At 47.6% G+C, this 27,734-nt stretch overlaps 2 protein-coding genes across 4 annotated transcripts in view; one reads left to right on the top strand and one right to left on the bottom strand.

Annotated features, from left to right (window-relative positions):
• Nucleotides 1-27,734, bottom strand: part of brf1b (BRF1 general transcription factor IIIB subunit b) — a 516,534-nt gene that overhangs the window by 282,469 nt on the left and 206,331 nt on the right. Inside the window, exon 5 of the mRNA XM_072494251.1 lies at nt 27,568-27,640. Coding sequence (XP_072350352.1) covers nt 27,568-27,640 — 73 coding nt within the window. The remainder of the gene's footprint in view (nt 1-27,567; nt 27,641-27,734) is intronic.
• On the top strand, nt 13,726-17,717 carry btbd6b (BTB (POZ) domain containing 6b). 3 transcript variants are annotated; one of them, XM_072494249.1, is made up of 5 exons: nt 13,726-13,895; nt 15,058-15,331; nt 15,450-15,540; nt 15,862-15,980; nt 16,276-17,717. In XM_072494249.1, the coding sequence occupies exons 2-5, from the start codon at nt 15,147-15,149 to the stop codon at nt 17,306-17,308; spliced, it is 1,428 nt and encodes a 475-aa protein (XP_072350350.1). In that variant the 5' UTR covers nt 13,726-13,895; nt 15,058-15,146; the 3' UTR covers nt 17,309-17,717. The 3 variants fall into 3 exon arrangements, with proteins under 3 accessions (XP_072350350.1, XP_072350349.1, XP_072350351.1); XM_072494248.1 differs by lacking the exon at nt 13,726-13,895 and adding an exon at nt 14,418-14,944; XM_072494250.1 differs by lacking the exon at nt 13,726-13,895 and having other exon boundaries at nt 15,058-15,218.

Below are 27,734 nucleotides of genomic sequence, written 5' to 3' on the forward strand. Positions count from 1 at the left end.
CTTCCCCCAATTTAGCACATTCATCCTCGGACCACTCTTATCCTTGTCCACCAGTACTTTAAAACTTACTGAATTGTGGTCACTGTTACCGAAATGCTCCCCTACTGAAACATCTACCACCTGGCCGGGCTCATTCCCCAATACCAGGTCCAGTACCGCCCCTTCCCTAGTTGGACTGTTTACATATTGCTTTAAGAAGCCCTCCTGGATGCTCCTTACAAACTCCGCCCCGTCTAAGCCCCTGGCACTAAGTGAGTCCCAGTCAATATTGGGGAAGTTGAAGTCTCCCATCACCACAACCCTGTTGTTTTTACTCTTTTCCAAAATCTGTCTACCTATCTGCTCCTCTATCTCCCGCTGGCTGTTGGGAGGCCTGTAGTATACCCCCAACATTGTGACTGCACCCTTCTTATTCCTGATCTCTACCCATATAGCCTCACTGCCCTCTGAGGTGTCCTCTCGCAGTATAGCTGTGATATTCTCCCGAACAAGTAGCGCAACTCCGCCTCCCCTTTTACATCCCCCTCTATCCCGCCTGAAACATCTAAATCCTGGAACGTTTAGCTGCCAATCCTGCCCTTCCCTCAACCAGGTCTCAACCAGATTTGGTCCCCACCACAAACTGCATTCCCAAGCCATTGAGTCTATTCCTCTCCTGGCAACTGTCTGAAGCTGAACCAGTCTATTCGCAAGGTTGGTGCCATAGTCGACCCAAAGATGAGGTGACACCACGTCACAATCACAAGTTTCCAGATCTGCAACATCACTGACTTTGACTTTTCCTCAGTCAACTGCTGCTGAAACTCTCATGCATATCTTTGTTACCCTGAGACTTGCTGATTCCAATGCACTCCTAAACATTGTTTCCCATGTTCATACTTGCAGCAACTTTCCTTCACTCATCATCCCTCACTGGCCCAGCCTGATCCCTGGGGCACTGTAGCACAGTGGCTAGCACTGTTGCTTCATAGCGCCAGGGTCCCAGGTTTGATTCCCGACTTGGGTCACTGTCTGTGCAGAAGTCTGCACGTTCTCCCTCTGTCTGCGGGTTAAACAGCTGGCTTGTAATGCAGAACAATGCCAGCAGCACGGTTCAATTCCCGTACCGGCCTCCCTGAACAGGCGGCGGAATGTGGTGACTAGGGGCTTTTCACAGTAACTTCATTGAAGCTGACTTGTGACAATAAGCGATTATTATTCCTCCTGGGGCTCCGGTTTCCTCCCACAAGTTCCGAAAGACGTGCTGTTAGGTAATTTGGACATTCTGAATTCTCCCTCTGTGTACCCGAACAAGCACCGGAGTGTGGCGGCTTGGGGCTTCTCACAGTAACTTCATTGCAGTGTTAATGTAAGCCGACTTGTGACAGTAAAGATTATTATTAAAAGACTTTAAAATTCTCATCTTTGTTTGCAAAATCCTCCATGGCTTCACCCTTCCCCACCTCCTCCAGTCCCACAACACTGAGGTATCCGCACAAATCCAATTCTGGCCTCTTAAGTATCCCTGATTTGATTGCTCCATCTTTTGTCCCTATGCCTTCAGTTCTGGCTAAGAAGAATTAGGAGCAGGAGTCGGCAATTCAGCCCCTTGAACCCGTTCCGCCATTCAATACGATCATGGCTGATCTCATCTCAGCCTCGATCGCCACCTTCCTGCCCGCTCCCCGTAACCAGTCACCCCGCTACTAATTAAAACCTATTGATTGCCTCCTTAAATTTGTTTAGTGTTCCAGTGTCCACTGCTCTGGGTTAGAGAATTCCACAGATTCACCACCCTTTGAGTGAAGTCATTGGCAGCACGGTAGCACAATTGCTTCACAGCTCCAGGGTCCCAGATTCGATTCCCGGCTTGGGTCACTGCCTATGCAGAGTCTGCACTTTCTCCCGGTGTGTGTGTGTGGGTTTCCTCACAATGCTCCGGTTTCCTCCCGCAGTCCAAAGATGCGAAGGTTAGGTGGATTGGCCATGATAAATTGCCCTTAGTGTCCAAAAAGGTTAGGTGTACGGGCAGCACGGTGGTGCAGTGGGTTAGCACTGCGGCCTCACGGTGCCGAGGTCCCGGGTTCAATCCCGGCTCTGGGTCACTGTCCGTGTGGAGTTTGCACATTCTCTCCGTGTTTGAGTGGGTTTCGCCCCCACAACCCAAAGATGTGCAGGGTAGGTGGATTTGCCACACTAAATTGCCCCTTAATTAGAAAAGAAAATGAATTGGGTACTCTAAATTTATTTTTTAAAATTAAAAGAAAAAGGTGAGGTGGGGTTACTGGATTACGGGGATAGGTTGGAAGTGTGGATTTAAATGGGGTGTTCTTTCCAAGGGCCGGTGCAGACTTGATTGGATTAATGGCCTCCTTCTGCGCTGTAAATTCTATGATTCTATGATTCTTCCTCATTTCTGTTTTAAACCTAAAAGTATGGCCTCTGGTACTTGAGTTCCTAAGCTCTGAAATTCCCTCCTCAAATTCCTCTATCTTTCTTCCTTTAGGAAGCTCCTTAAAATCTACCTCTTCCACCAAGCTCTTGGTCATCTGCCCTAGTATTACTTTGTGTTGCTTGGTGTCAAACTGTGTTTGATAGATTCCCTGTGAAGCACCTTGGGACAATTTATTACATTAAAGGTTATATAAATGCAAGTTGTTGCTGGTCGATGAGCTAGGAGGAACTAAGCAGGATTTCTCTTCTGTATCTCTCTGGTGAGATTAGAAGGCAAGGCATGATTCTGGGAAAAGTGTTGGGTGCACAGCTACACTTTAAACAAGTGTGTAATCACTAGGGGTGGAAAGGCCTACATTACTGCCTCTCACAGAAAGTGCTACATCACCACGGCAAAGATAAATTCACAACAGTAACGGAATTGTGTTACGACTAACAACAAAACTGACTAAAAATGAACAAATTCTTGGTATTATTACATTTCAACTATGTAGGAAACTACAGTGAAACTCGGTAACTGGTAACACACAGTCCTAGGTACAAAAAAACAAGATTCAATGAATGACTGAGCCAGAAGGATGGAGCAAGTCTCAGATTCAGTCCCTGCTCTGCACTGAGCGAACGTGGAGAGATTCCAACTCCTGAATTTAACTCAGTAATCTCCGACTGCGTGCACATCCTGCTCCATAAAGACTGATGCATGCCCATACTGATGGCCAAATACCTGCTGAGATCCTGCATGAAGAATGGAGAAAGTACTCAGCATAAGGAGACAGTAGACATGAGGAAGTGAAATAAGTAATTTTGAAAATCCTACACATTAGTTTGAAATAACCGAAATAGGGGAATGCAGCATATATCAAAGGTGGCTCAATGAATATGCACTCTTGACTCTTCCAGAGACTTGAGCAGGCAATCCATGTTAACGCTCCAATACAGCACTGAGGGAGTTCCGCACTGACAGAGGTGCCATCTTTCAGAAGCACAAAGTTAAACCGAAGCCCCATCTGTTCTCGCAGGTGGACATAAAACATCCCATGAAGGGGCAGCACGGTGGTGCAGTGGTTAGCACCGCTGCCTCACGGCGCCGAGGTCCCAGGTTTGATCCCGGTTCTGGGTCATTGTCCGTGTGGGGTTTGCACATTCTCCCCGTGTTTGCATGAGTCCTCTCCCCGCCCCCCACCCACCCACCCACAACCCAAAGATGTGGATTGGCCACACTAAATTGCCCCTAAATTGGAGAAAATGAATTGGGTACTCTAAATTTTTTTTTAAAATACAACACCCCGTGACAAGAGAGTCACTGGAGTCCTGGTCAATATTTAAACCTTGATTAATGTCAAAACAGATCATCTGGTCATTTACCTCATTGCTTTCTGTGGGACATTGGGAGTGCAATTTGACTGCTGTGCCCTCTGCAGTGACTACGCTTCACAAGTACTATTTGGCTGTAAACCACTTTGGGACATCCCGAGGTCATGAAAGGTGCGATATCGATAAATGCATGTTCCTGCCCTTCTTTCTATCAGATAGTTGAGCTCTTCGAAGAGCTTTATTCCTTTGTACTCAAATACATCTGTTCCTCTGAAGTGGTTTTTGAGTCCTGCAAATAGGATTATTTTACTAATGATGTAAGAGTAAACTGCGCTTTATCTCACCATTCCAAGTGCTTATCTCCAGAATAATACTCTTTATTTTGTTTAAGTGACTGTGTCTCAATGTTACTAGTTCAGTGCCTATTGCACAGATAATATGCCTCGTCTGCTGCCCACACCCGACACTGTTTCAATCCCCAGACTCTGTCACATTAATTGATCACAAATGGGCTCCCGAGGCAGCGCCCAGTGCCCTTGTTTGGAAAGGTGTGGGGGAATAATTATGCCAAGGATCACCTTGGGACAGGTGCAGCAGAGTCTTTAATGGCCAACACACTCACTGACTTGGGTTTACGCATTGAACATGGCCCGAGGCACCAGCGACAACCTGTGCTTGAGATATTCAACCTCAAGAGTCAACACCCCCAAGAGGGGGGGGGGAAGAAGAGAGAATACTGAAGGTGGAGTTGGCAGGGTGGGGAAGAACCTATTCACAGAATTGCAGAATTTTTTTTTTCCGTAGAATTTACAGTGCAGGAGGCCATTCGGCCCATCGAGTCTGCACCGGCTCTTGCAAAGAGCACCCTTCCCAACCGCACAGCTCCACCCTATCCCCATTACCCAGTTACCCCACCCAACACTAAGGGCAATTTTGGACACTAAGTGCAATTTAGCATGGCCAGTCCACCTAACCTGCACATCTTTGGACTGTGGGAGCAAACCGGAGCACCCGGAGGAAACCCACGCAAACACGGGGAGAATGTGCAGACTCCGCACTGGCAGTGACCCAAGCCGGGAATCGAACATGGGACCCTGGAGCTGTGAAGCAATTGAGCTGATCACTATGCTACCGTGCTTGTTACGGCACAGAAGAAAGCCAATCGGCCCATCGTGTCTGCACTATGATTAAATACACAGCAAATACAACTGGTTAACAATTATCTAATTGTTGGATTCAATCACCCCCTGTTACTAGGCAGATTATGGCCTTTTTGGACAATTTGTTGGCTACCAGCCAACCAATCGAAATGAGTCCCACCGATCCCTCAGGTTTTGAAACGTCTGAGTTTGGCTGTCCAAAAAATAGCAGTGTGTTCTCGTTTATAATTTCTGAATTACTTCATTCTCCTGCTCGACTTAAGGTATATGTCCAGTAAGCATCCATGGATCAATGATAACCGCAAAAATAAAGAAATGGGAAATAAGGGAATCAGCGGAAGAGCATTTCTATCAGGTATTAAAGCATCTTCACAGAAATATTACCAAATAAAATGGGACACTGAGGCACAGAAGGAGATACGAAGGCAGATGATCAAAAGCTCAGTCAGTGGTAAGTGTTGAAGAGTTTCTCAAAGGAGGGAAGGGAGTTTGAAAAAAGCTTGAATGTATATAGCCTCTTTCCTTATCACAGAATATCTCAAACTGAGCAACCAATTACATGCTTTTGAAGCGTGGTCATTGTTGTAGTGTATAAAACACGGCAGACAATTTGCTCATAGCAAGCTCCCACCAACATGGCCAGATAATGTTGAGATGTTGATTGAGGGATAAATATTTGCTCGGAGACTAGGGAGAATTCCCGTGCTGTTGTTTGAAAAGTCATGGGGCTTTTTACATCCAAAAGAGGGCAGATGGGTTATCATATAATGTCCAGCGCGGAGACAGGCCCAGTTTAATGTCTCACCTGAAGGACAGTACCTCCAATAGTGCAGTGTTCTCTCACTACGACATGATCTTTGTGCTCAGGTCCTGGAGTGGTAGTGTGTGTTGAGCAAGGAAATTCCAAAGCCTTGGGCCTTGGCAGCTGAAGACATGATTGCCAATGGTCATAGAGATATGATTTACGATTTACCAGCCCCGTTCCACCGGAATCGGGGCAAGACATGGCCAGTAGATTCCAGGAGAGGCCACTCCCGGGATTCCCCACGAGCGTTGCGGTTTGGATCCTACCCAGTTTCAAGAGTTTAGAAACCCATTTAACTCTGCTGACACCGGATTGGACAGCTACTCGGCATTCACCGGCCTCACCAAGGAGACCTCAGCCGGGCGCACAAATGGGGATCAGGCGGAATGATACTTGGGGGATCTCCCAGGTGATTGAAGGCCCCTGATTGGTCAGCCTCAGGGCTGGTCGACACCCTGGAGTGACAGCCTGGTACTGTCAGGGTGCCCAGGTGGCTGTGCCAAGTTTTCAGGCTGGCCTTTTGTCCACACCCATTGGCATTCCGCAGAGACCGTTTCCTCCGGGATACCCTGGTCCACTCCTACATCACCCCCAACACCTCACCCTCTTCCCATGGCACCTTCCCATGCAATCGCAGAAGGTGTAACATCTAACCTTTACCTCCTCCCTGCTCACCATCCCAGGCCCAAAACACTCTTTACAGATTAGGCAGCATTTAATATGCACCTCCTTCAATCTGGTCTATTGCATTCGCTCCCAGTGCAGTCTACTCTACATTGGAGAGACTAAACACAGACTGGGTGACCACTCTGCAGAACACCTCCGGTCCGTCCACATGCAGGACCCGGACCTTCCTGTCGCTGCCATTTCAACTCCCCGTCCTGCTCTCACACCCACACGTCCATCCTTGGCCTGCTGCAATATTCCAGTCAAACCCAGTGTAAGCTGGAGGAACAGTAATTCATCTTCCGATTAGTCACGTTACAGCCTTCCGGACATAACATCGAGTTCAACAACTTCAGACTGTGAACTCTTCACCTTCGCCCCATTTTTATTTCTATCAATTTATTTTCATTCCTTCCATCTATCCGTTTTCCCTCAAAATTGTAACCCCCTCCCCCACTTGGGCCATCAGTTTCCTGTTCCTAGTTGCCCTTTGACACACTGCTTACATCTGTGCTGCCAGTAACACATTCTAATCTCTTGATGTGCCACTACCAGCACCCTTCCTAGCCTTAATCACCCTCATTTACATTCCCTTTGTTTTTCTGTCCACAACATCTGTGTCGATCTTCACATATCGCTGTTCCTGTATCCAGCTCCCCACCCTCTCCCTGCCGCCCCCCACCCCACCCCCACAATAGTATAAATCTCATCCTATTTCCAGTTTGCTCCAGCTTTGACAAAGAGTCATCCAGATCAAAACTTTAGCTCCCTTCTCTCTCCACAGATGCTATGATGTGGAGATGCCGGCGTTGGACTGGGGTGAGCACAGTAAGAAGTCTTACAACACCAGGTTAAAGTCCAACAGGTTTGTTTCGATGTCACTAGCTGCTCCTCCGGAAGGAGCAGCGCTCCGAAAGCTAGTGACATCGAAACAAACCTGTTGGACTTTAACCTGGTGTTGTAAGACTTCTTACTGCACAGATGCTAGAATCTAGAATTGACAATGCAGGAGACCATTCATCACATCGGAGTCTGCACCGGCCCCTTGAAAGACACCCTACTTGGGGACTCACGGTGGCGGCTATGAAGGAGTAGGTCGCACATTTGGTGGCTCCTGCTCGGGTCGGAGCTTTGGACATTTCCCCCCAATTTTTTGTCGGATCTGAAGTGGAAACTTGATGTTGGATGCAACTGTGACGAGGAATCCTACATCAGTGCATGGAGAAGCGGACCAGGAGTGCTCGAGGGCAGCATGGTGGCGTAGTGGTTAGCACTGCTGCCTCACGGCGCCGAGGTCCCAGGTTCGATCCCGGCTCTGGGTCACTGTCCGTGTGGAGTTTGCACATTCTCCCCGTGTCTGCGTGGGTTTCACCCCCACAACCCAAAGATGTGCAGGGTAGGTGGATTGGCCACGCTAAATTGCCCCTTAGTTGGAAAAAATTAATTGGACACTCTAAATTTTTTTTTTTTAAAAGACAAAAAAAATTTTTTTTAAAGGAGTGCTCGCAAAGGAAGAAATAGACGAACAGAGGACACTTGGGCTGAGGCTGCAGCGGGAGACAGCATGGCGGACGACCGGAGTCCTGGCTCAACAGCCCAGCGGACGACGGAGCAGCTGATGCAGTTCACTCAGGAGGGCTTCGCCAAGCAGAAACAGGAATGGTTGGACCCGATTAAGGAATCGATTGCGCGGCTGGAACTCAGACTGGATGATCAAGATTGGGCCATCCAGAAAGTGGAGAAGGCACTGACCGAGCATGAGGAACACCAGACAGCAATGGAGGTGGAGGTGGGGATGCTGAGAGATCAGCAGAAAAGGCTCCAGGAGAAGGTGGAGGACCTGGAGTACAGGTCCCGCCAGCAGAACCTGAGAATCGTGGGTCTCTCGGAGGGATCTGAAGGAACAGACGCAGGGGCATACTTGGCGGGCATGTTCAAGAAGCTAATGGGGGATGGGACGTTCTCCCAACCCTTGGAGGTGGACAGGGCGCACAGAGCACTAGCGAGGAAGCCGTGAGTGACCCCCGAGAGCAATGGTGGTGAGATTCCACAGGTACCTGGACAAGGAGTGCATTCTACGGTGGGCCAGGCAGACATGGAGCTGTAAATGGGAGAACAGCGCCCTGCGTATACATCAGGATCTGAGCGCGGACGTGGCCAGGAGAAGAGCAGGGTTCAATCAGATAAAATCAACCCTTTTTTAAGAAGAAGGTAAAGTTTGGACTACTATATCCGGCCCGTCTTTGGGTCACTCACGAAGAGCAGCATTTCTACTATTTTAAAATTAAAGTTTTTGTCTTTGGACGTTACTTGTAATGCCTTCTGTACGGATTTGGGGTCTGCAGACGAGCTGTTTGAGTTAACATTTGCATTTGCACTGATGGGGGATGGAGGTGTGAATGTTAGATGTTGGATCTTCTTTTTGGTTTTCTTTGTGTTTCTTTTGGGCAATTGGGTTGGGATTGTTTATGTTTGCATATGTGGGTCCGAGCCCCCCGGGGTGTGGGGGGGGGGGGGGGGGGGGGGGAAACGGACGATAGGTTGGAAAATGCCTGGCGCCATGGACGGGGGCCACCAAGCTAGCTAGGCGGGCTAGCTAACGGAAGCGCAGTGGGGGGTGAGAAGATGGTGTGCTTGTTGAAGGGGAATGTGTGTATAGTGCTGTTACTGCGGGGGGGAATGGTCTGTAGACGGGGGAGGGACTTTTGCTGTGGGAGATCAGGGACGGAGGCTGCCTGGGGGCAGGCGTGCGGATGCGTGGGGCGTGGGCTGGAGACTGGCCCAAGAAAGGGGGGGGGGGGGGAAGACTAGAGGGGTCGCAATCCTGATTAATAAAGGAGTGTCATTCAAGCGGGAAGAATAGCTGCGGACGTGGGGGACGGTACATTATGGTCAGTGGGAAGCTGGAGGGGCTGCCGGTGGTACTCGTGAATGTGTACTCGCCAAATTGGGATGATGTGGAGTTCATAAGGGTGTGGGGAAGATCCTGGACCTGGATTTGCATAAGCTGGTCATTGGGGGGGGGGAAACTTCAACACATCCATTAACTCAGGGCTAGACCGATCTAGCTCAAGGACGGGCAGGGTGCCAGCAATGGCAATGGGAGGGGTGGACCCATAGAAATTTGGGCGGCCGAGAGTGAAGGAGTTTTCCTTCTACTCGCACATGCATAAAGTGTACTCCCGGATTGACTTTTTATCCTGAACAGGGCTTTACTGACGGGGGTAGTGGACACTGAGTACTCAGCGATCACGATCTTGGATCATGTCCTGCACTGGGTTAACCTACAGGTGAGCAAGGAGGGTAGCCAGCGCCTGCACTGGAGGCTGGAAGTGGGACTTTTAGCTGATGAGATGTGTGGGCAGCTGCCAAAATGTATCTAGAACTATCTGGAAGTCAACGACACGGGTGAAGTTTCGGCAGCGGTGGTCTGGGAGGCATTGAAGGCGGTGGTTAAAGGGGAGCTGATCTCGATCCGGGCCCACAGCGAGAAGGCAGAGCAGAGACGGACCAACTGATAAAGGAGATATTGCAGGTCGACAGGAGGTATGCCAAGACCCCAGAGGCAGGGCTTCTAAGGGAACGACGGAGGCTACAGGCGGAGTTTGGCTTGTTAACCACAGGGAGGGCAGTATAGCAGCTGAGGAAGGCGAGGGGGGCGATCTATGAATATGGGGAGCAGGCCAGTAGAATGCTTGCGCAGCAGCTTAGAAAGCGAGAGGCGGCCAGGGAGATTGGGAAAGTAAGGGACAGGGATGGGAACCTGGTCGGAGATTCAGCTGGGGTCAGGGAATAAGGCGTTCAAGGAATTCTACAGCAGGCTGCACGAGTCAGAACCCCCAGCTGGGCCGGAGGAGATGAGGCAATTCTTAGGGAGGCTGAAGTTCCCGAAGGTTGACGAAGACTTGGTAGAAGGGCTGAGGGCCCCAATCGGGTTGGAAGAGATAGCAGATGGGCTGAAGGCCATGCAGTCGGTAAAGCCACGGGACCGGATGGGTACCCCGTGGAGTTTTACAACAAGTTCTCTGGGATACTGGGGTCGCTGCTGATGAGGACATTTAATGAGGCAGGGGAGAGAGGGGGGCTGCCCCCGACGATGTCACAGGCCACTATCTCATTGATCCTGAAGTCCTTATGCGGGTCCTACAGACCGATCTCCCTGCTAAATGTAGACGATAAATTGTTGGCTAAGATCTTGTCCTCAAGGATTGAAGACCGCGTTCCGGGTGTGATTGGGGAGGACCAGACGGGATTTGTTAAGGGGAGGCAGTTGGCGGCCAATGTTAGAAGGCTGTTGAATGTTATCATGATGCCCCCAGAGGGTAGGGACGTAGAGGTAGTGGTTGCAATGGACGCAGAGAAGGCATTTGACCGGGTGGAAATCTGTGGGAGATACTGGGGCGGTTTGAATTTGGGCGGGGCTTCATTGACTGGGTCAGGCTGCTGAATCAGGCGCCCATGGCAAGTGTTCGGACATTGCTGAGGGGACGTGAGGAGGTGAGTAGCCATTTCCATTTTCTGGCATGCAGCTCAAGGACAGCGGAGCTGCTGGCCCACTGCTGGGGGAGGGGTATGAGGGGCTTTTCATCTCTGTGATCTTCAAATATTTGGGATATCCACAACAGAGCTAATTACAACTGCTGGGCAGCACGGTGGCGCAGTGGGTCAGCACTGCTGCCTCACGGCGCCGAGGTCCCAGGTTTGATCCCGTCTCTGGGTCACTGTCCGTGTGGAGTTTGCACATTCTCCCCCACAACCCAAAGATGTGCAGGGTAGGTGGATTGAACACGCTAAATTGCCCCTTAATTGGAAAAAATGATTTGGGTACTCTAAATTTTAAAAAAAGTTTCTGATACTAACCAATCTTGAGTATTCTGATTCAGGATTTAGCCATCAATGAGACTATGGACAATCTCCATTCACAAAACTCAAACAGCACAAATCAAACAATAACTCTGGACTGATATGTCCAGGCTTCAAAGGAGATTGTCAGCATTGCCAGATAAGTTCAGAACACAAATTAACTGTTGATGTCTCATTCTCTCCGAGTTATATCTTCCCCAGGTCTCGGTTTTCACCCATCTGCTCTTTCTTTGCATCAATGACTAACTCTGCTCATCATCGCATGTTCTATGACTTGATTATTTCATTCGATGTTCATCACCGTCTTGCAGATTACACATCATCAGTCCTCCCTCGGTGCAGGGGCTGAATCATATCCTGAAAGCTTCCACATCCCTCAAGAAAGTATCGAAAATCTGTCTTTCAATTCTTTGAGGAAGTTAATTTGGTCTTTCAGCTGAATGATCTGTACCAACCTGTTCTTCACTTTGATTAATTCAATCACGGCTCTTCATTTACCAATACGTCTGACATCCGCCTTTCTCTCATCTTCAATTAAACTTCCATTCTATATTAATGAAGCTCTAGGGCAGCAGGGTGGCGCAGTGGGTTAGCCCTGTTGCCTCACGGTGCCGAGGTCCCAGGTTTGATCCCGGCTCTGGGTCACTGTCCATGTGGAGTTTGCACATTCTCTCCGTGTTTGCGTGGGTTTCGCCCCCACAACCCAAATAGGTGCAGGCTAGGTGGATTGGCAATGCTAAATTGCCCCTTAATTGAAAAAAAAAGAATTGGGTACACTAAATTTTTATTTTTTTTAATTAATGAAGCTCTAGCCAAGAAACAATTTTTGCCAGTTTCCTTTCAAGCCTCAGTTTGCTATAAAGCCCAAGTCCAACTTCCAGCCAAAGCTTGAATTCTCCTCCCGAATCTGGACACACTTGCTCTAAGCCACCCCTGAACGAGACGCACGGTAGCACTGTTGCTTCACAGCGCCAGGGTCCCAGGTTCGATTCCCGGCTTGGGTCACTGTCTGTGCGGAGTCTGCATGTTCTCCCTGTGTCTGCGTGGGTTTCCTCCGGGTGCTCCGGTTTCCTCCCACAAGTACTGAAAAACTTGCTGTTTGGTAATTTGGACATTCTGAATTCTCCCTCAGTTTACCCGAACAGGCGCCAGAATGTGGCAACTAGGGACTTTTCACAGTAACTTCATTGCAGTGTTAATGTCAGCCTACTTCTGACAATAAATATATATATATATATCACAAAAGAAAGTTCAGTACAGAGACCTCCTACTTTAATTCATTCTTTTAGATTGAAGGCCATGTTTTTGATTTGATTTGATTTATTATTGTCACATCTATTAGTATACAGTGAAAATTATTTTTTCTTCCATGTTTCACATTGCCCTCGGTCCTTTGTTACTCCTCTCACCTGCAAGTGTTTAAAACCCAAAACTGGAAGGTTTTAATTGTGGCACTGCAAGTTTTTTCTGAAGAGCTGATCACTGACTTCAGAAAGCAAAGTACTATACACACCCCTGTCAGCATCAACGGGGCCGAGGTGGAGATGGTTAGCAGTTTCAAATCCTAGGGGTACACATCTCCAAAAATCTGTCCTGGTCCACCCACGTCGACGCTACCACCAAGAAAGCACAACAGCGCCTATACTTCCTCAGGAAACTAAGGAAATTCGGCATGTCCACATTGACTCTTACCAACTTTTACAGATGCACCATAGAAAGCATCCTATCGGGCTGCATCACAGCCTGGTATGGCAACTGCTCGGCCCAGGACCGCAAGAAACTTCAGAGAGTCGTGAACGCCGCCCTGTCCATCACTCGACCATCACACAAAACTGCCTCCCATCTACACCTCCCGCTGCCTGGGGAAAGCAGGCTGCATAATCAAAGACCCCTCCCACCCGGCTTACTCACTCTTCCAACTTCTTTCATCGGGCGGGAGATACAAAAGTCTGATAACACACGAACAGACTCAAAAACAGCTTCTTCCCCCCTGTTACCAGACTATTAAACGACCCTCTCATGGACTGACCTCATTAACACTACACCCATGTATGCTTCATCCAATGCCAGTGCTTATGTAGTTACATTGTGTAGCCCTATTATATATTTTCTTTTATTTCCTTTTCATTTCATGTACTTAATGATCTGTTGAGCGGCTCGCAGAAAAATACTTTTCACTGTACCTCGGTACACGTGACAATAAACAAACTCCAAATCCAAGGGTTAAATTGGGAATAATGTTGACCACAGAGCCAGACTAGCTGCAAGCCCACACCGGTACATTTCGCCTTGTGTGCCTTTGCCTGATGTCCATTGTTTGATAAACAAAGCTCTGATGCTTTCCTATATAACAAGTGCCCTTTAAACGCTACACCCTGCAGAGGAGCGCGCATCTGACATTTTATCAGGCACCCTGGTTTATTTGGGAGCTCGGAGTCCCTCTGCTGGCTGAGGTTTGGAGGAAGCAGATGGTTTGTGAGGAAGCCCAGCCCCCCAGCGCCTCTCTCATTGCTAATTCCTGAGTCGGTGGTGTGCCGGGAAAGGCGGGGGTGGTGATGGGCTAGGAGGAGTCGGCAGCTCGGATCATGGCTTCCTGCTGCAGAAGGCAAACTTTCAGCGCCGTCCCTCGCCTCCCCGGCCGAGCAGCAGCCCAGGTAGAGTGCAGGACAAAGCTTTGTGGCCGGCCTCAATGGCGTGCGGAGCAGCAATGCTGCTGTGCCATTGTGGCCTGTGAATGCAGCCGGGCGGAGAGAGAGCGGAGTGTGTGAGAGTGGGTCTGTCTCCCCTTCCGGCGTTCGCAATTACTCAGCAACGGGTCAACATTTCCCAAACAAAAGGACGGTGGGTTCGCAGGCACGGTTAAGGCGTGGAGGAGAATGGGCATGATCGGTGCGATTCTAAAACAAAACTGCGATTCACCCAGTCAACTTGCATTGGAGACAACTTTTTTTTTGGGGGGGGGGGGGGGAGAGAAGGGAAGGGAGGTTTTTCCCTGAAGCAGTCGATAGATTATAAGAGGAGCGCCAGAATGAGGACATAAACATGCAATATTGATGTGGACTAAGTACATAATGTATGCTGTGGGTGGGTTGACTGCAGATTGACAGTGTGTGTGCCAGCCCCCTTTTTGCCTTTCCAGTTTAAATATTCCAATCAATCGTTTGCTGAGCTGGCTGAGATTTCTCCCTCCTCCTCCTCTCCCTCCTGATTCCTCCCCTCCTTACTCCTGTATTATTGGAGCCTGATGTTTGGGTTAGGTTGGCATCACGTGAACACCTGCTGTTGGTAAAAGAGGGCAGCAGCAGTATTTGATAGTTTGTGGATTTACAGGGAGATTTGGAGTTAGTCTGTGTGTGTGTGCAGGGAGGGCGAGATCGGAATTGAACCTCTTCAGTGTTGCCATTCTGACAAAGAAGGAACGCAAAGCGCAACAGTATCGCCAAGAATTATTGTTTTTTTTGTTTGTGCTTTGCTCTGCCCGGATATTTACTGGACTATTTTTATCTCTGGGATTGGAGTCGGGGGACGTGGAGAGGGAGGAGGAAACAACAAAAAACAATCGCAGTTTTCTTTTTTGTGGATCTGATCGAGAGGAAGGGAGGGGGGGAGAAACTTTTGTCTGCAAAGCTGGCTCGCATCCACTGGTGGAAAATCAAACTAAAGCAATCCAGGATATTTATGTTGCTCGTGAAATACATCCAGGGTCAGTAAATCGGAGGGAGAAGTTTGGTTTTGTTTGTGTGAGCTGGGAGAGAGGGTCGGGTTTAATTGCTGTCTGACTTGTGTCTCCCCCCCCCCCCCTTGATTGCTTTTCAGAAACTCTGAAAAAGTCCAAGGCGGTGAAGAAGGAGGGCAGCAAGCTACCAGCTTGCTATGAGATCGTGACGCTTTCGCTTGGCAAGAAGATGGCTGCAGAGTTGTATCCCTCCAAACACAGCGGCAGCTTGCAGCCCAGCGACAGCAGCAGTCCCAGCACGGTGAGCAGCTCCAAGCGCGGCCTCCTGCACCGCCCCGGCCAGCACCAAAACCTCAACAACAACCACATCCACAACACTAACTGGCAGTCCTTCTACCCCACTCTCCGGGAAAGGTAAGCCCGCCAAGTCCACCTCCTCCAACTCCAGGGTTTCCATTTTGCAGCGTTTGCCACAGAAAAGGACAGCAACTTTTGCAAAAGTTTAAAAGTTTTGTTGCTTGCCTCCCTCCAGGAATGCTATGATGTACAACAACGAACTGATGGCAGATGTACATTTTATCGTGGGTTCCCCGGGATCTACACAGAGAGTTCCAGCTCATAAGGTGTGTAAATAATCAGGGGACTTTTCTCAACTCTTGGGAATATTTTAAGATCCTTGTAAATGATTGGCGTGTGTAAATTAAGAAAATTGCAAGCAGTGCAGGGACAGTATTTTAAGTACGGTGTGACTGAAAGGTTGCGTGACTGGGAGCGATTCCTGCAATCAAACCCTTGGCAACTGTGATTATTGTTTTTTTTCTAATTATAAAGGGCTGATTTTTTTTGTTGCATGTAAGGTCCTGCATGGAGAGGCGTTGCTGTGTGTGCGCGCCGCGCTCTGTCTGATCTTTTGTTTGTTTTGAACTGGTCTTGTTCCCTTGCAGTACATACTGGCAGTCGGCAGCTCCGTTTTCTATGCCATGTTTTATGGAGAACTCGCCGAGGAGAAATCCGACATTCCTATTCCAGATGTGGAACCCGCAGCTTTCCTCATTCTGCTGAAGTAAGGGGATTTTTGTGTGTGTGGCCTGGGAGGGAGGGGTGCAGTGTGGGGAGCTAGAGAGCGGATATCATTTCATTAATCACTAAAGCAAAACTAGAATAATTTTTGGATAGCGCCTGGAATTTCTGTGGGTGAGATTTTCAGGTGGCTTTAATTGTTTTATTTTTGTGCCTCGGATTTTAAAATGAACCTGATTTTTGTATGGGATTTAAATGTTTTTTTTTCTGCATGGGATGTTTAAATGGACTTAATCGTTGGTGGCAACTTCAACAAGTTTCTATTGCCTTTCCAACAGGTATTTGTACAGTGACGAGATTGATTTGGAAGCAGATACAGTACTGGCTTCTCTGTACGCTGCCAAGAAGTACATTGTCCCTTATCTGGCAAAGGCTTGCGTTAACTTCCTGGAAACCAGCCTGGAGGCAAAGAATGCTTGCGTCCTGCTGTCCCAGAGTCGGCTGTTTGAGGAGCCTGAACTCACCCAGCGGTGCTGGGAGGTGATCGATGCCCAGGCAGAGCTGGCCCTCAAGTCCGAGGGCTTCTGCGAGATCGATCTACAGACTTTGGAGATCATCCTGTCGCGGGAGACGCTCAACACCAAAGAGGTTGTGGTGTTTGAGGCCATACTGAATTGGGCGGAGGCTGAATGCAAACGGCAAGGCCTCCCTCCCACTGCCCGGAACAAGAGGAGCGTGCTGGGCAAGGCCCTCTACATCGTTCGCATTCCGACCATGACACTGGAGGAGTTTGCCAATGGGGCTGCGCAGTGTGACCTGCTGACCCTGGAGCAGACCCATGACATATTCCTGTGGTACACCGCGCTGAAGAAGCCCCAGTTGGAATTCCCCACCACCCAGAGAAAGGGCCTGGCATCTCAGCGGTGTCACCGCTTCCAGTCTTCCGCCTACCGCAGCAACCAGTGGAGGTACCGGGGCCGGTGTGACAGTATCCAATTCGCAGTGGATAAACGCATCTTCATCGGCGGGCTTGGGCTGTATGGCTCGAGCTGCGGCAAGGCAGAGTACAGTGTCAAGATTGAACTGAAGCGGCAGGGAGTGGTCTTGGCCCAGAACTTTACCAAGTTCATATCAGATGGCTCCAGCACCACATTCTCAGTCTGGTTTGAACACCCGGTGCAGGTGGAGCAGGACACATTTTACACTGCCAGTGCCATCTTGGACGGCAATGAGCTGAGCTACTTTGGTCAGGAGGGCATGACGGAAGTGCAGTGTGGGAAAGTGACATTTCAGTTCCAGTGTTCCTCTGACAGCACCAATGGCACAGGGGTACAAGGAGGACAGATCCCCGAACTCATTTTCTATGCATGAGCAAAAAATGCTTACATCTGCCTCCCGGAAACAATGTTTTGCATCCGACTGCTGCTAACCGAAGACTGCAAGGTACCAGACTGCTTGCTGCTTCAAGCGATAATATATTAAACTCCACACCGTGGTCCCGATTACAACAACTACAGAGTCAAACGATCTTTAAAAATTGAAGGAATGTTTGATTGTAAATTAATTTTATTTATTTATAATGAATAGAGAGTATTGTTTTTTGACTCACTGACGCTGCAATGGGCAGTATTCAGTAGTGCACTCCTTTTGTGCTGTACTTTTGTACAAATGTGCTATCTGTTTAAAGTGGCTTGAAGCTGACCAACGAATGACATGTTTTAACACCTCCGTGTACTTGTAAGTGATGAACCTGTACAGTATAAATATTTTTACATGGTTATATTTTATCCAGTTGTCTTTATTGAAGTTTAGGAAGGTACATAATCAGAAAAGTTCACTGTAATCCAAGTGATTAAATTCCAAATGTAGTGAATCTGTTACCTCCTGCCTCTTGACACCCACCTTTAACCCCAACCAAATTTCTCCTCCAAATTGTGAGTGGTTATTACTATATTTCCTTCCTTTCTTCAATTAGTAGTGGCACAGCGGTTAGCACTGCTGCCTCACAGCGCCAGGGACCCGTGTTAGCACTGCTGCCTCACATTGCCAGGGACCCGGGTTAACACTGCTGTCTCACAGCGCCAGGGACCCGGGTTAGCACTGCTGTCTCACTGTGCCAGGGACCCGGGTTAGCACTGCTGTCTCACAGTGCCAGGGACCCAGGTTAACACTGCTGTCTCACAGTGCCAGGGACCCGGGTTAGCACTGCTGCCTCACATTGCCAGGGTCCCGTGGTAACACTGCTGTCTCACAGTGCCAGGAACCCGGGTTAACATTGCTGTCTCACAGTGCCAGGGACCTGGGTTAACACTGCTGTCTCACAGTGCCAGGGACCCGTGTTAACACTGCTGTCTCACAGTGGCAGGAACCCGGGTTAACATTGCTGTCTCACAGTGCCAGGGACCTGGGTTAACACTGCTGTCTCACAGTGCCAGGGACCTGGGTTAACACTGCTGTCTCACAGTGCCAGGGACCCGGGTTAGTACTGCTGTCTCACAAGTGCCAACCTTGGTTGACTGTGTGGAGTTTGCACTTTCTCCCCATGTCTTTGTGGGTTTCCTCCCACAGTTCAAAGATATGCAGGTTAGGTGGAGTGGCCATCAAGTGTCCCTCAAGTGTCCCAACGGTTAGGTGGGGTTACAGGAATGGAGGGAATAGAGAGAGTGGGTGGGTCTGGGTAGGGTGCTCTTTCGGAGGATAGGGTGCTCTTTCGGAGGGTTGGAGCAGACTCAATGGGCCGAATGGCCTTTCTGCACTGCAGGGATTCTATTCTATGAAAGTCTCTTCCATCAGCCAAGTGCCTTGCTTGAATAAAATCCTGATCATTAGTCCACACCAGCAGACTACAGAACACTTTGCTATGTTGTGGAGAAACAACTAGCTTATTGACTTACCAATACCCGTTCACTATGTCACCAGCCAATATTAGTGCTGCAAATCACCTTTCCCTCTCACTACCATGCTGTGTACTTATTGGTGTTTTGAAATAAAGCTTCTTTAAAAAGTCTGTGCCTGTGTGTATGCAGAGCAATGCATGGAGCAGAACCTGAATGAGCATTAAAGCATATTTAGGTGTTCATCTACAAACAGGACTGGCCCAAAAAGCCAGTTAACATTTTGGCATAATCCTTAAATGTTTATTCATCAATGTTGAGATGAATGGGTCCCCAGCCCACAGCCGAATCCCTCCCCTGGGTCCATGGTTCAAATACAGCCTACATCGATAAGACTATCCATGTAACAGCTGGAGTTCCATGTGAAGAGACTGGAAGTCGCTATCCCAACAACCTGGCCCCAACAGCAGAACACTCATGAAGCAATGACAAAACGGCTAACGTGGGGGGGGGGGGGGAAATGAGGACAGATAACACAGGGGCGCTGTTCTGAAGTTAGGGCGAATACACTCGTCAGAGATGTGCAGAGGGAGCTTCACTCTGCGCCAAACCCTGCCACTCCTGAACTGGGGCATTCAATGCTGACAGTAAGTAAATTAAAAGTGTTCTCTCCCCTGCCACTGACATGAACTATAGTTTGTAGGCATTTTTCCAAAGCTATGACAAATGATTTTCTGGCAGCAGGGCTAACCCACTGCACCACCGTGATGCCCTAGATCTGAAATACTTTGTTGGATAGATAAATCTAGATAATTTTTTTGCGAAAGCAGCAGTTACCAAAAGGCCTAAAATACAGCTAGGAATTTTCTTCTGGTCTGCTTGCCAAAGGCCCAGTTAAGGCAGAGAGAAGCAAGTACAAGGTTCACGATGGCATGGTGCTGCAATATACAAACGTGTAGCTCACAGGAGGCAGCTCCTCACATTGATGGAGGAGCTGCCTCCTGGTTGGAACAGGTTATCAAAGTGCTTTTCACGTGAAACAAAGCTATTAAAATAAGCAGACAGCAATAAACCAACTGGAGGCAGGGAAACACAGCTATGTATTAAATAGACACAAGAAAGATAAATATCGTCATTAATTCCACACTCAGATGCTCCTATCCTTTAGGTTAGATGTGAAGACACCAACAGATGTGTAGTATTACCACTCTGAGCTGAAAATGTTGACATTGTTGAAAGGTTTTTAAGCACAATACGCCATTTACTCACGTGAGTTGCTTTTCAGCCCATTGCACACTTTATACAGATCCTCTTGAGGAGTTCCGTGGCAGATAAACACTTTGGTAGATACAGTCTAGTCCACAAACTTCAGTCAACTAGTGTCACATTCCCAGACAGAATATACACAATATTATGTTTAATTTTTCAATCGTGCTGAAATAGCTAAATTCAGCAGAGCAGTCGCGAGATTGGCTGGCCTCAGAACCCAGTGCTGAGGCTGGGACAGGAGTCCAACTAAATCCTGATCAAGAAATGGGGTTCACCCAGAATGTCATGTGGGAACCAGACCAGCCAAATAAAGATACCATCTCTCTCCCCCCCCCCCCCCCCCGCCACCACCACGTTTCTAATTAAAAACAAAGGTTACAAACACACAAAATGCAAGAAAAATCCCAGAATCTATTCTGGTAAGGAAGTTGCAGTGACGGTGGGATCAGTCAACAAGGAACAGCAAGACTAGTTGACTTAAGAGCAATAATAACAAAAAGCCAGAGTGAAAACTAGTGAGAAGAGAGAACGGGACACAGAACAGGATGAACACAAGAGAGAGGGAGACATACACAGGATAGGCACAGAGGAGAGAGCGAGGGACACACACAGGAGAGAGACAGACATAAATATAGGAGAGGGAGACAGGAGGATAGAGGCAGACACAAAATACAGAGACACGGAGAGAGAAGCGGCGATAAGAGACGGACACACAGCAGAAAGACAGGAGAGAATTCATAATAATCTTTATTATTGTCACAAGTTGGCTTACATTAACACCAATGAAGGCTGTTTAGCACAGGGCTAAGTCGCTGGCTTTGAAAGCAGACCAGGGCAGGTCAGCAGCACGGTTCAATTCCCATAACGGCATCCGCGAAAAGGTGCAGGAATGTGGCGACTAGGGGCTTTTCACAGTAACTTCATTTGAAGCCTACTTGTGACAATAAGCGATTTTCATTTCATTTCATGAAGTTACTGTGAAAATTCCCTAGTCGTCACACTCCAGCGCCTGTACGGGTACAGGGAGGAAAATTCAGAATGTCCAATTCACATAACAGCACATCTTTCGGGACTTGTGGGAGGAAACTGGAGCACCCGGAGGAAATCTACGCAGACACAGGGAGAATGTGCAGACTCCGCACAGACAGTGACCCAAGCTGGGAATCGAACCTGGGTCCCTGGCGCTGTGAAGCAACAGTGCTAACCACTGTGCTACCATGCCACCCTATTATAGAAATTCACAAGGCAGAAGCCCATTCGGTGTATTGTTTGTAGCAGCCAATGAAGAAACATCCAGTGGAACCTACTTTGCTGCTCTTGGTCCATAGTGTGTAGGTTATGTCACATCAAGTGCACATCAAAGTATTTTTTAAATGCGATTCCTACTAGCAATCAGGGTAAAAAGAATTCCCACCAGAATCTTTCTCTCAACTCTGTAATCGTTCTGCTAACTTCTTTATTATCCCTGGTTAGTGGCATCTAAGAGAGATAGTTCCTTCCTATCCACTTCCGAGGTCCATAATTTTGCATCTCAATTAAATCTTCCCTCAGCTTTCTTGGTTTTAAAGAAAACAACTCCAACCTTTGTAACTAAAATTCTGCATTCCTGACAACACTCTCATCAAGATCCTCTATACTCCAGTGCAATCACCTTCCTGAGGCATGGTTATCAGCATTGTGTGAAGTACTCCAGTTGTGGTCGAGATGCTGTTTTATACAATTCGAGCATTGCCGTGAGACACAGAGAAAGAAAACAGTCAGTTCGAGAAAAAAAGGGACAAGACACCAAAATCGAAGGGTAGAGAAACCAAGAGGAAAGGGAGAGTGAGGCGCACACAAAAGAAAGGTATAGATGACAGATGGAAGATATGAGAATGCACAAGCATGTATGTGACAGACAAAGGCAACACACAAGACAAGCATTCCCTGACTCCTACTGAAAATGCATGGGAGGACTGAGTTTGGTTGTGCGATCCTCATGGCCAAACAGTAACCCATTCACGTCAGCAGATTACCATTTTATGGAGGATCATCAACGATTGTCACAGGACACAGCGGAAAAAAAACATCAGCACAAGAACATTTACAAGAATTCAATTCCTTTTCAAAGACATGCCACTGCACATTTACTTTCAGCAGTTTGCCATCTGCATGTAAAGCATATATAATGTCTTAACAATTTGGATACGCACCGTCACCTCCTCATACCGAGAACACACATTCACCTTCCCTTTATTTTCAAATCTGGTCTCAACATGACTTCGCTCTGACCTACCTATAGCTGACAGCTGACGAAAAGGTCTCCTTGCACTCAGGATCCCCCTACCTTGCTCTGTATATGCCATTCTCTCTGGATTTGTGTCTCGTGCTTTTTTCTCTCCCTCTCACCATATCTCTTGTATTTATAAAATAAGATAGCTTTTGACGGTGCAGAGTTTTGCACAGCTGTTTTACCATTGAAGACAATCACTGATACAAAGCCCTGAATTCTCTGTGCTCTCATTCTCTGTGGACAGGGCCAGCACTGTTCATTCAGACGCCCAAGCAAAACAGCAAATGTGACCTAATTGAGCAGTTTCCTTGTCTGAAGGTTTAAACCACCAAAATAAAAGAACTGTTTATTCCACTGGCCATCAACAGTCGCAACCTTCATCCTCATCAATCTTAAAATCAAAAAGAGACATGCAATTTTTTTCCATAAATTCTGTGTGCATTAACCTCAGTCCAAAGAAGTTATTTCCCAGTCCTCGATGAATCCCAGGGTGGAACTTGATTGTCACATCAGACCTTTTCCTTAAGGTGCACATTTCCCCACCACTTAGTGTGAGGCAGATCATGTTTTCCAAAAGTAGGAAATATTTGCCCCACAGGTTGTGAGGTTCATTCCCTGGGGTGTGGCGAGCTGCGTAATCCGCCCCCTGGGGGTGGCGTTGCTGGAAAATGCAGCTGTGCCAGGCTTTCTCTCCCACCAGCAAGCCCAGCCCATCAACTCCTACTTCGCCAAGAGCTCTTTTAATCCTTAGACTGTAGCGGCATTCAATTTGCATTTGTCCTGGACAAGACATAAATTCAGCCAGTTGGCAAGATTGTCGCAACATCTTTGGTTTCTATCGCAACTGGCAAACCCTTGGAACCTGTACTAATATCTTGCGCAGTCATTAACTCTGGCTAAACTATCTCCCACATCCTCGCCATCACTCTGAGTCTTCTGCCGCAGCTCACCCGCTACTGGATGCCCTCTTTTTCTTTCCAGACAACCAGTCCAGTGCTCTCCTGGATGACCTCAATATTTTTCACTTTCCATAAATTTCTGCTCATCCAAAACTCTGCTGCATGCATCATAACCCACACCAATTACCGGTCACCCACCATCACTGTCCTGGCTGAGCTATATTGGCCGTCAGTTTCCAACATCACCAGTTTGAAATTCAAATTCTCTAAATCTCTCCATGGCTTTGCCTATCTGAGCCAGATCTACAACCGTAAAGGTTTCCGCGTTCCTCCAATTCTTACCTCTTGTGCACTCCGCCCGACCTTCACCTCAACTTTGGCGGCTGAGCCTTCTATGTCCCAAGTATTGGAATTCCCCATCGCTGCCAATCTCCCCCCCCCCCCCCCCCCCCCCGCCGCAGCTTCACCGCCTCATCTTCCTCTAACTCTTTGAACATTCAAGCAGAACATTGGAACAAGCAGCAGTAGGGGTCCACGCAGCCCCCGCACCTGCTCCACCATTCGTTACGATTATGGTTGATCTGATTGGAACCTACCTCCGATAACCTTTCACCCCCCTCGTTAGTCCACCTCTGCCTTAAAAATATTCAAAGAGGGGCGGCACGCGGGGCACAGTGGTTAGCACTGCTGCATCATAGCACCGAGGACCTGGGTTCGCTCCAGGCTCTGGCTCACTGACCACGTGTAGTTTGCACATTCTCCCCGTGTCTGCGTGGGTCTCACCCCCACAACCCAAAAGATGTGCAGAAAAAATAAATAATTGGGTACTCCAAATTCGTTAAAAAAAAAATTCAAAGAATCTGCTTCCACTGTGTTTTCAGGAAGAGAGTTCCAAAGATTAATGACCAGAGAAAATAATTCTCCTCATCTCTCTCTTAAATGAGCAACTCCTTATTTTTAAACAGTGACCCCTAGTTCTAGATTCTCCCACAAGTGGAAACATCCTTTCCACATCCACCCCATCAATACCTCTCACGATCTTATATGTCTCAATCACTCTTCTAAACTCCAGTGGATACAGGCCAAGCCTGTCCAACCTTTGCTCCCATCTGTTTCCAGGTATTAGTCTAGTAAACCTTCTCTGAACTGCTTCTAACACATTTATATCCTTCCTTAAATAAGGTGACCAATACTGTGCACTGATGAATGGAGGAAATTTGTATATATACTGTGTTATATGTCTGTTGTAGCAATGTTATTAAAATAACTTGGGTTATCGGTGAGGATCCGGGTTCGAATCCCGGCCCTGGGTCACTGTCCGTGTGGAGTTTGCACATTCTCAAAAAAGATTTGGGTACATTAAATTTAAAAAAAACATTTCTGATCAGGACGTTAGCTGACGATTTAAGTTCTCGCTGCATCCTTTGAAAAAAAATCAAGAGGTTTGTCCTCGCACTCCATGCTTAATCTTCAAATACCTTTGAAGTTTTGAGGGTTTTAAACTCTCATTTGCCAGTACTTCCCTGCATATAACACACAAGCTTTGCATCCTCATTTGCATTGGCACATTTTTCAAAGCCATACCTCAAGAAATCATCTTTATACTGCTTTGTTCCCGGTTTCAGTTTCTTTTTAATGGGTTGTTCACCAGAGGCCCTGGGGATCTGTATACAACAACACCAGCACAGCTTTATCCTGCCGTGGACTCTCCTGGGCAGCTCTCTCCAGCAGATTCAGTTGTGAGATCCTGGTCTGGTTGTGCTCTGGCCCTCTCTTCCTTATTACAAAACGATCCATCTTCAGTTCTCCACAGTCTTGATGCTGCTTGCTGGGCAGCTACAAAATGGAGGAATCTCTCCTCCACGATTTCATGCTCAAAGCACGACATACAGGGTGCGTGATGTTAGTGTACATGTCTGGAACCTGACCTGCTCTCTGCCGCCGCTTCTGGCAGGAAGACTGCATTGTCCAGCATTCTCAATTTAAAAGCTGGTCGTGGCCGTTGGGCACTTCTCCCATGGTCAGGAATGCAATGGCCGATTGCTCCGTAACCCTCCGACACCAGCCTGCAGCCCACCCTCAGTTTGAAAAACCCTCTCCCCCTGTGTCTGCGTGGGTCTCATCCCCACAACCCAAAGATGTGTAGGGTAGGTGGATTGGCCACCCTAAATGGCCCCTTAATTGGCAAAAAGAATTGGGTACTCTAAATTTATAACAATTTCTTCTTTTTTTAAAGTTTGAAAAACCCTGCTTTAGTGAAGGAAATCTGCCATTTCTTATCTGGCTGGCCTACATGTGACTCCAAATCCACAGCAATGTGGTTGACCTCCTCTAAAATGGCCTAGCAAATCACTTTGCGTGTATCTCAGTGAAATTAAAGATAATAAACACTGACATTGCCAGAAATGGTTACACCCTGTGGATGAATAATTAAAACAAACATCCTTGCAACTCACTTTCAGCATAGGCCGTTCGATAACTAGAAGCAGAAATGGGGTCAACATGTTCTACAGCCTTAGGCCAATTGCAACATGCCTATAACCACTAGCTCAGTATAAACTGGGCCTCTGTAACACTTCATGCCTTAACAAACCCAAGCCACGAGATTTCCTTTACGTTCAACAGAAAACCTTGAACGGTTTCCTTCCAATCAGTACTGAGGGAGTGCGGCACTGTTGAAAGCGTCATCTTTCGGGTGAATCATTAAAATTATGGCCCTGTTCGCCCACCTAAGTGGACGTGAAATAAAGCCTTATTTCAAAGAAGAGCAGAGGAGTTCTCCCCGGTGTCTTGATCTGATATTTATCCATCAATATTACAAAAATAGATTATGTGGTCATCACTTTGCCGTTTATGAGAACTTGCAGTGCACAAATTACTGTCACGCTTCATTTATTACAACAGTGACTACACTTCAAAAGTACTTCACTGGTCATAAAAGCACTCTGATACTACGAGATGGTAAAAGTCAAAGGCCGTTTTTTTCAATGCCCTTCAAGATATAAATAACTAATTAGCATTTCCCTCCATTATTTTCTCTTGCCCATCATGCACTCCATTAGTCTTTGCGTCTTGATACATGGTCACTGTTCAAATGTGAACATTCAAGCACAGGAGAATAACTATTTTTCCTTCAACTAACTGCAGCACCCCTTCCTCTGCCTCTGGAAAAGATTAGCTACCTCAATACAGATCGGGATTGAATCTTCCTGGTACGCATGGGCACATTAGGGGAGGACCACATGTAGATTTAAATGGCCCATCAAGCCTACTCTGCCATTCAACATGATCATGAATGATCTTCAGCCTCAACTCCACTTTCCCACCCTCTCTGCATATCCAGATGTACCTAAATGAGGTTTCAACCTGGTGAAGCTACAACTCGGGACTACTTGCATTCCAAAACCCGAATTCAGCATGCGATCGACAGAGTGAAGCAATCCCACAACCAACAGACCAGATCTAAGCTTTGCAGTCCTGCCATATCCAGCTGTGAATGGTGGTGGACAATTAAACAACCAACTGGAGGAGAAGGCTCTGCAAATGTCCCCATCCACAATGATGAGGGAGCACAGCACATCAGTGCAAAAGACAAGGCTGAAGCATTTGCTTCACCAAGCCAGAAGTGTTGAGTGGATTATCCATTTCGGCCTCCTCCCAAAGTCTTCAGGGTCCCAGATGCCAGTCTTCAGCCAATTTACATATCAAGAAACCGCTGAAGGCACTGGATTCTGCAAAGACTACGGGCCCTGACAATACTCTACTGAAGACTTGTGCTCCAGAACTTGTCAAACCCCTAGCCAAGCTGTTCCAGTACAGCTACAACGCTGGCATCTACCTGGCAATGTGGAAAATTGTCAAAGAATGTTCTGTCCACAAAAAGGAGGATAAATCCAACCGAACCAATAACCGCTCCATCAGTCCATCCTCGATCATCAGCAGAGTGATGGAAGGGCTCGCTGACAGTGTTATCAAGCGGCACTAACCTCAGCAATAACCTGCTCACTGACACTCAGTTTAGGCTCTCTGTCCCAGGACGCTGCAGGAGATCCTCAGGACAGCACTGAGGGCGTACCTACACAGCATGGACTGCAGCAGTTCCAGATGATGGTTCACCACCACGTTCACAAGGGCAATTAGGGAAGGGTATTAAACAATGGCATAGCCAGCGACGCCAATATCCCGTAATCCAGAGAGACCAAATGTCTATCTCTAGATCAGAGACAGTGTGTTTCCCCTCAAAACTTCACCGGGTTTTATGCAGCCGAGGTAGGCTATGCTCACTAATGTAAACTGAAAACAAACAACGGTGAACTTATTAGCTACAGTGTATGAAAGGAATTATTGCTTACAGACCTATTGCTGGAGCATTTATACAAAGCTCTCTGGCCAGGAGAAGAAAAGTCTTTCCCAATACGTAGACATTCACCTGCAAGAAAGTTTAAGAACATTTAAAAACTGTAAACTTAAATCTTTAAAATATACATCCTTCATTCTTTTTTTAAAAAACTGAGCCCTCAGCT

Source organism: Scyliorhinus torazame, chromosome 2 (assembly GCF_047496885.1).
Source record: "Scyliorhinus torazame isolate Kashiwa2021f chromosome 2, sScyTor2.1, whole genome shotgun sequence".
NCBI lineage: Eukaryota > Metazoa > Chordata > Chondrichthyes > Carcharhiniformes > Scyliorhinidae > Scyliorhinus > Scyliorhinus torazame.

Excerpts from the sequence above, each read along its gene's own strand:
- btbd6b (XM_072494248.1), top strand. The coding sequence starts at position 14,920 with ATGTTGCTCGTGAAATACATCCAGG. Across the intron at positions 14,945-15,057 it reads GCTCGTGAAATACATCCAGG|AAACTCTGAAAAAGTCCAAG; the intron begins GTCAGTAAATCG and ends ATTGCTTTTCAG. Across the intron at positions 15,981-16,275 it reads GCTTTCCTCATTCTGCTGAA|GTATTTGTACAGTGACGAGA; the intron begins GTAAGGGGATTT and ends CCTTTCCAACAG.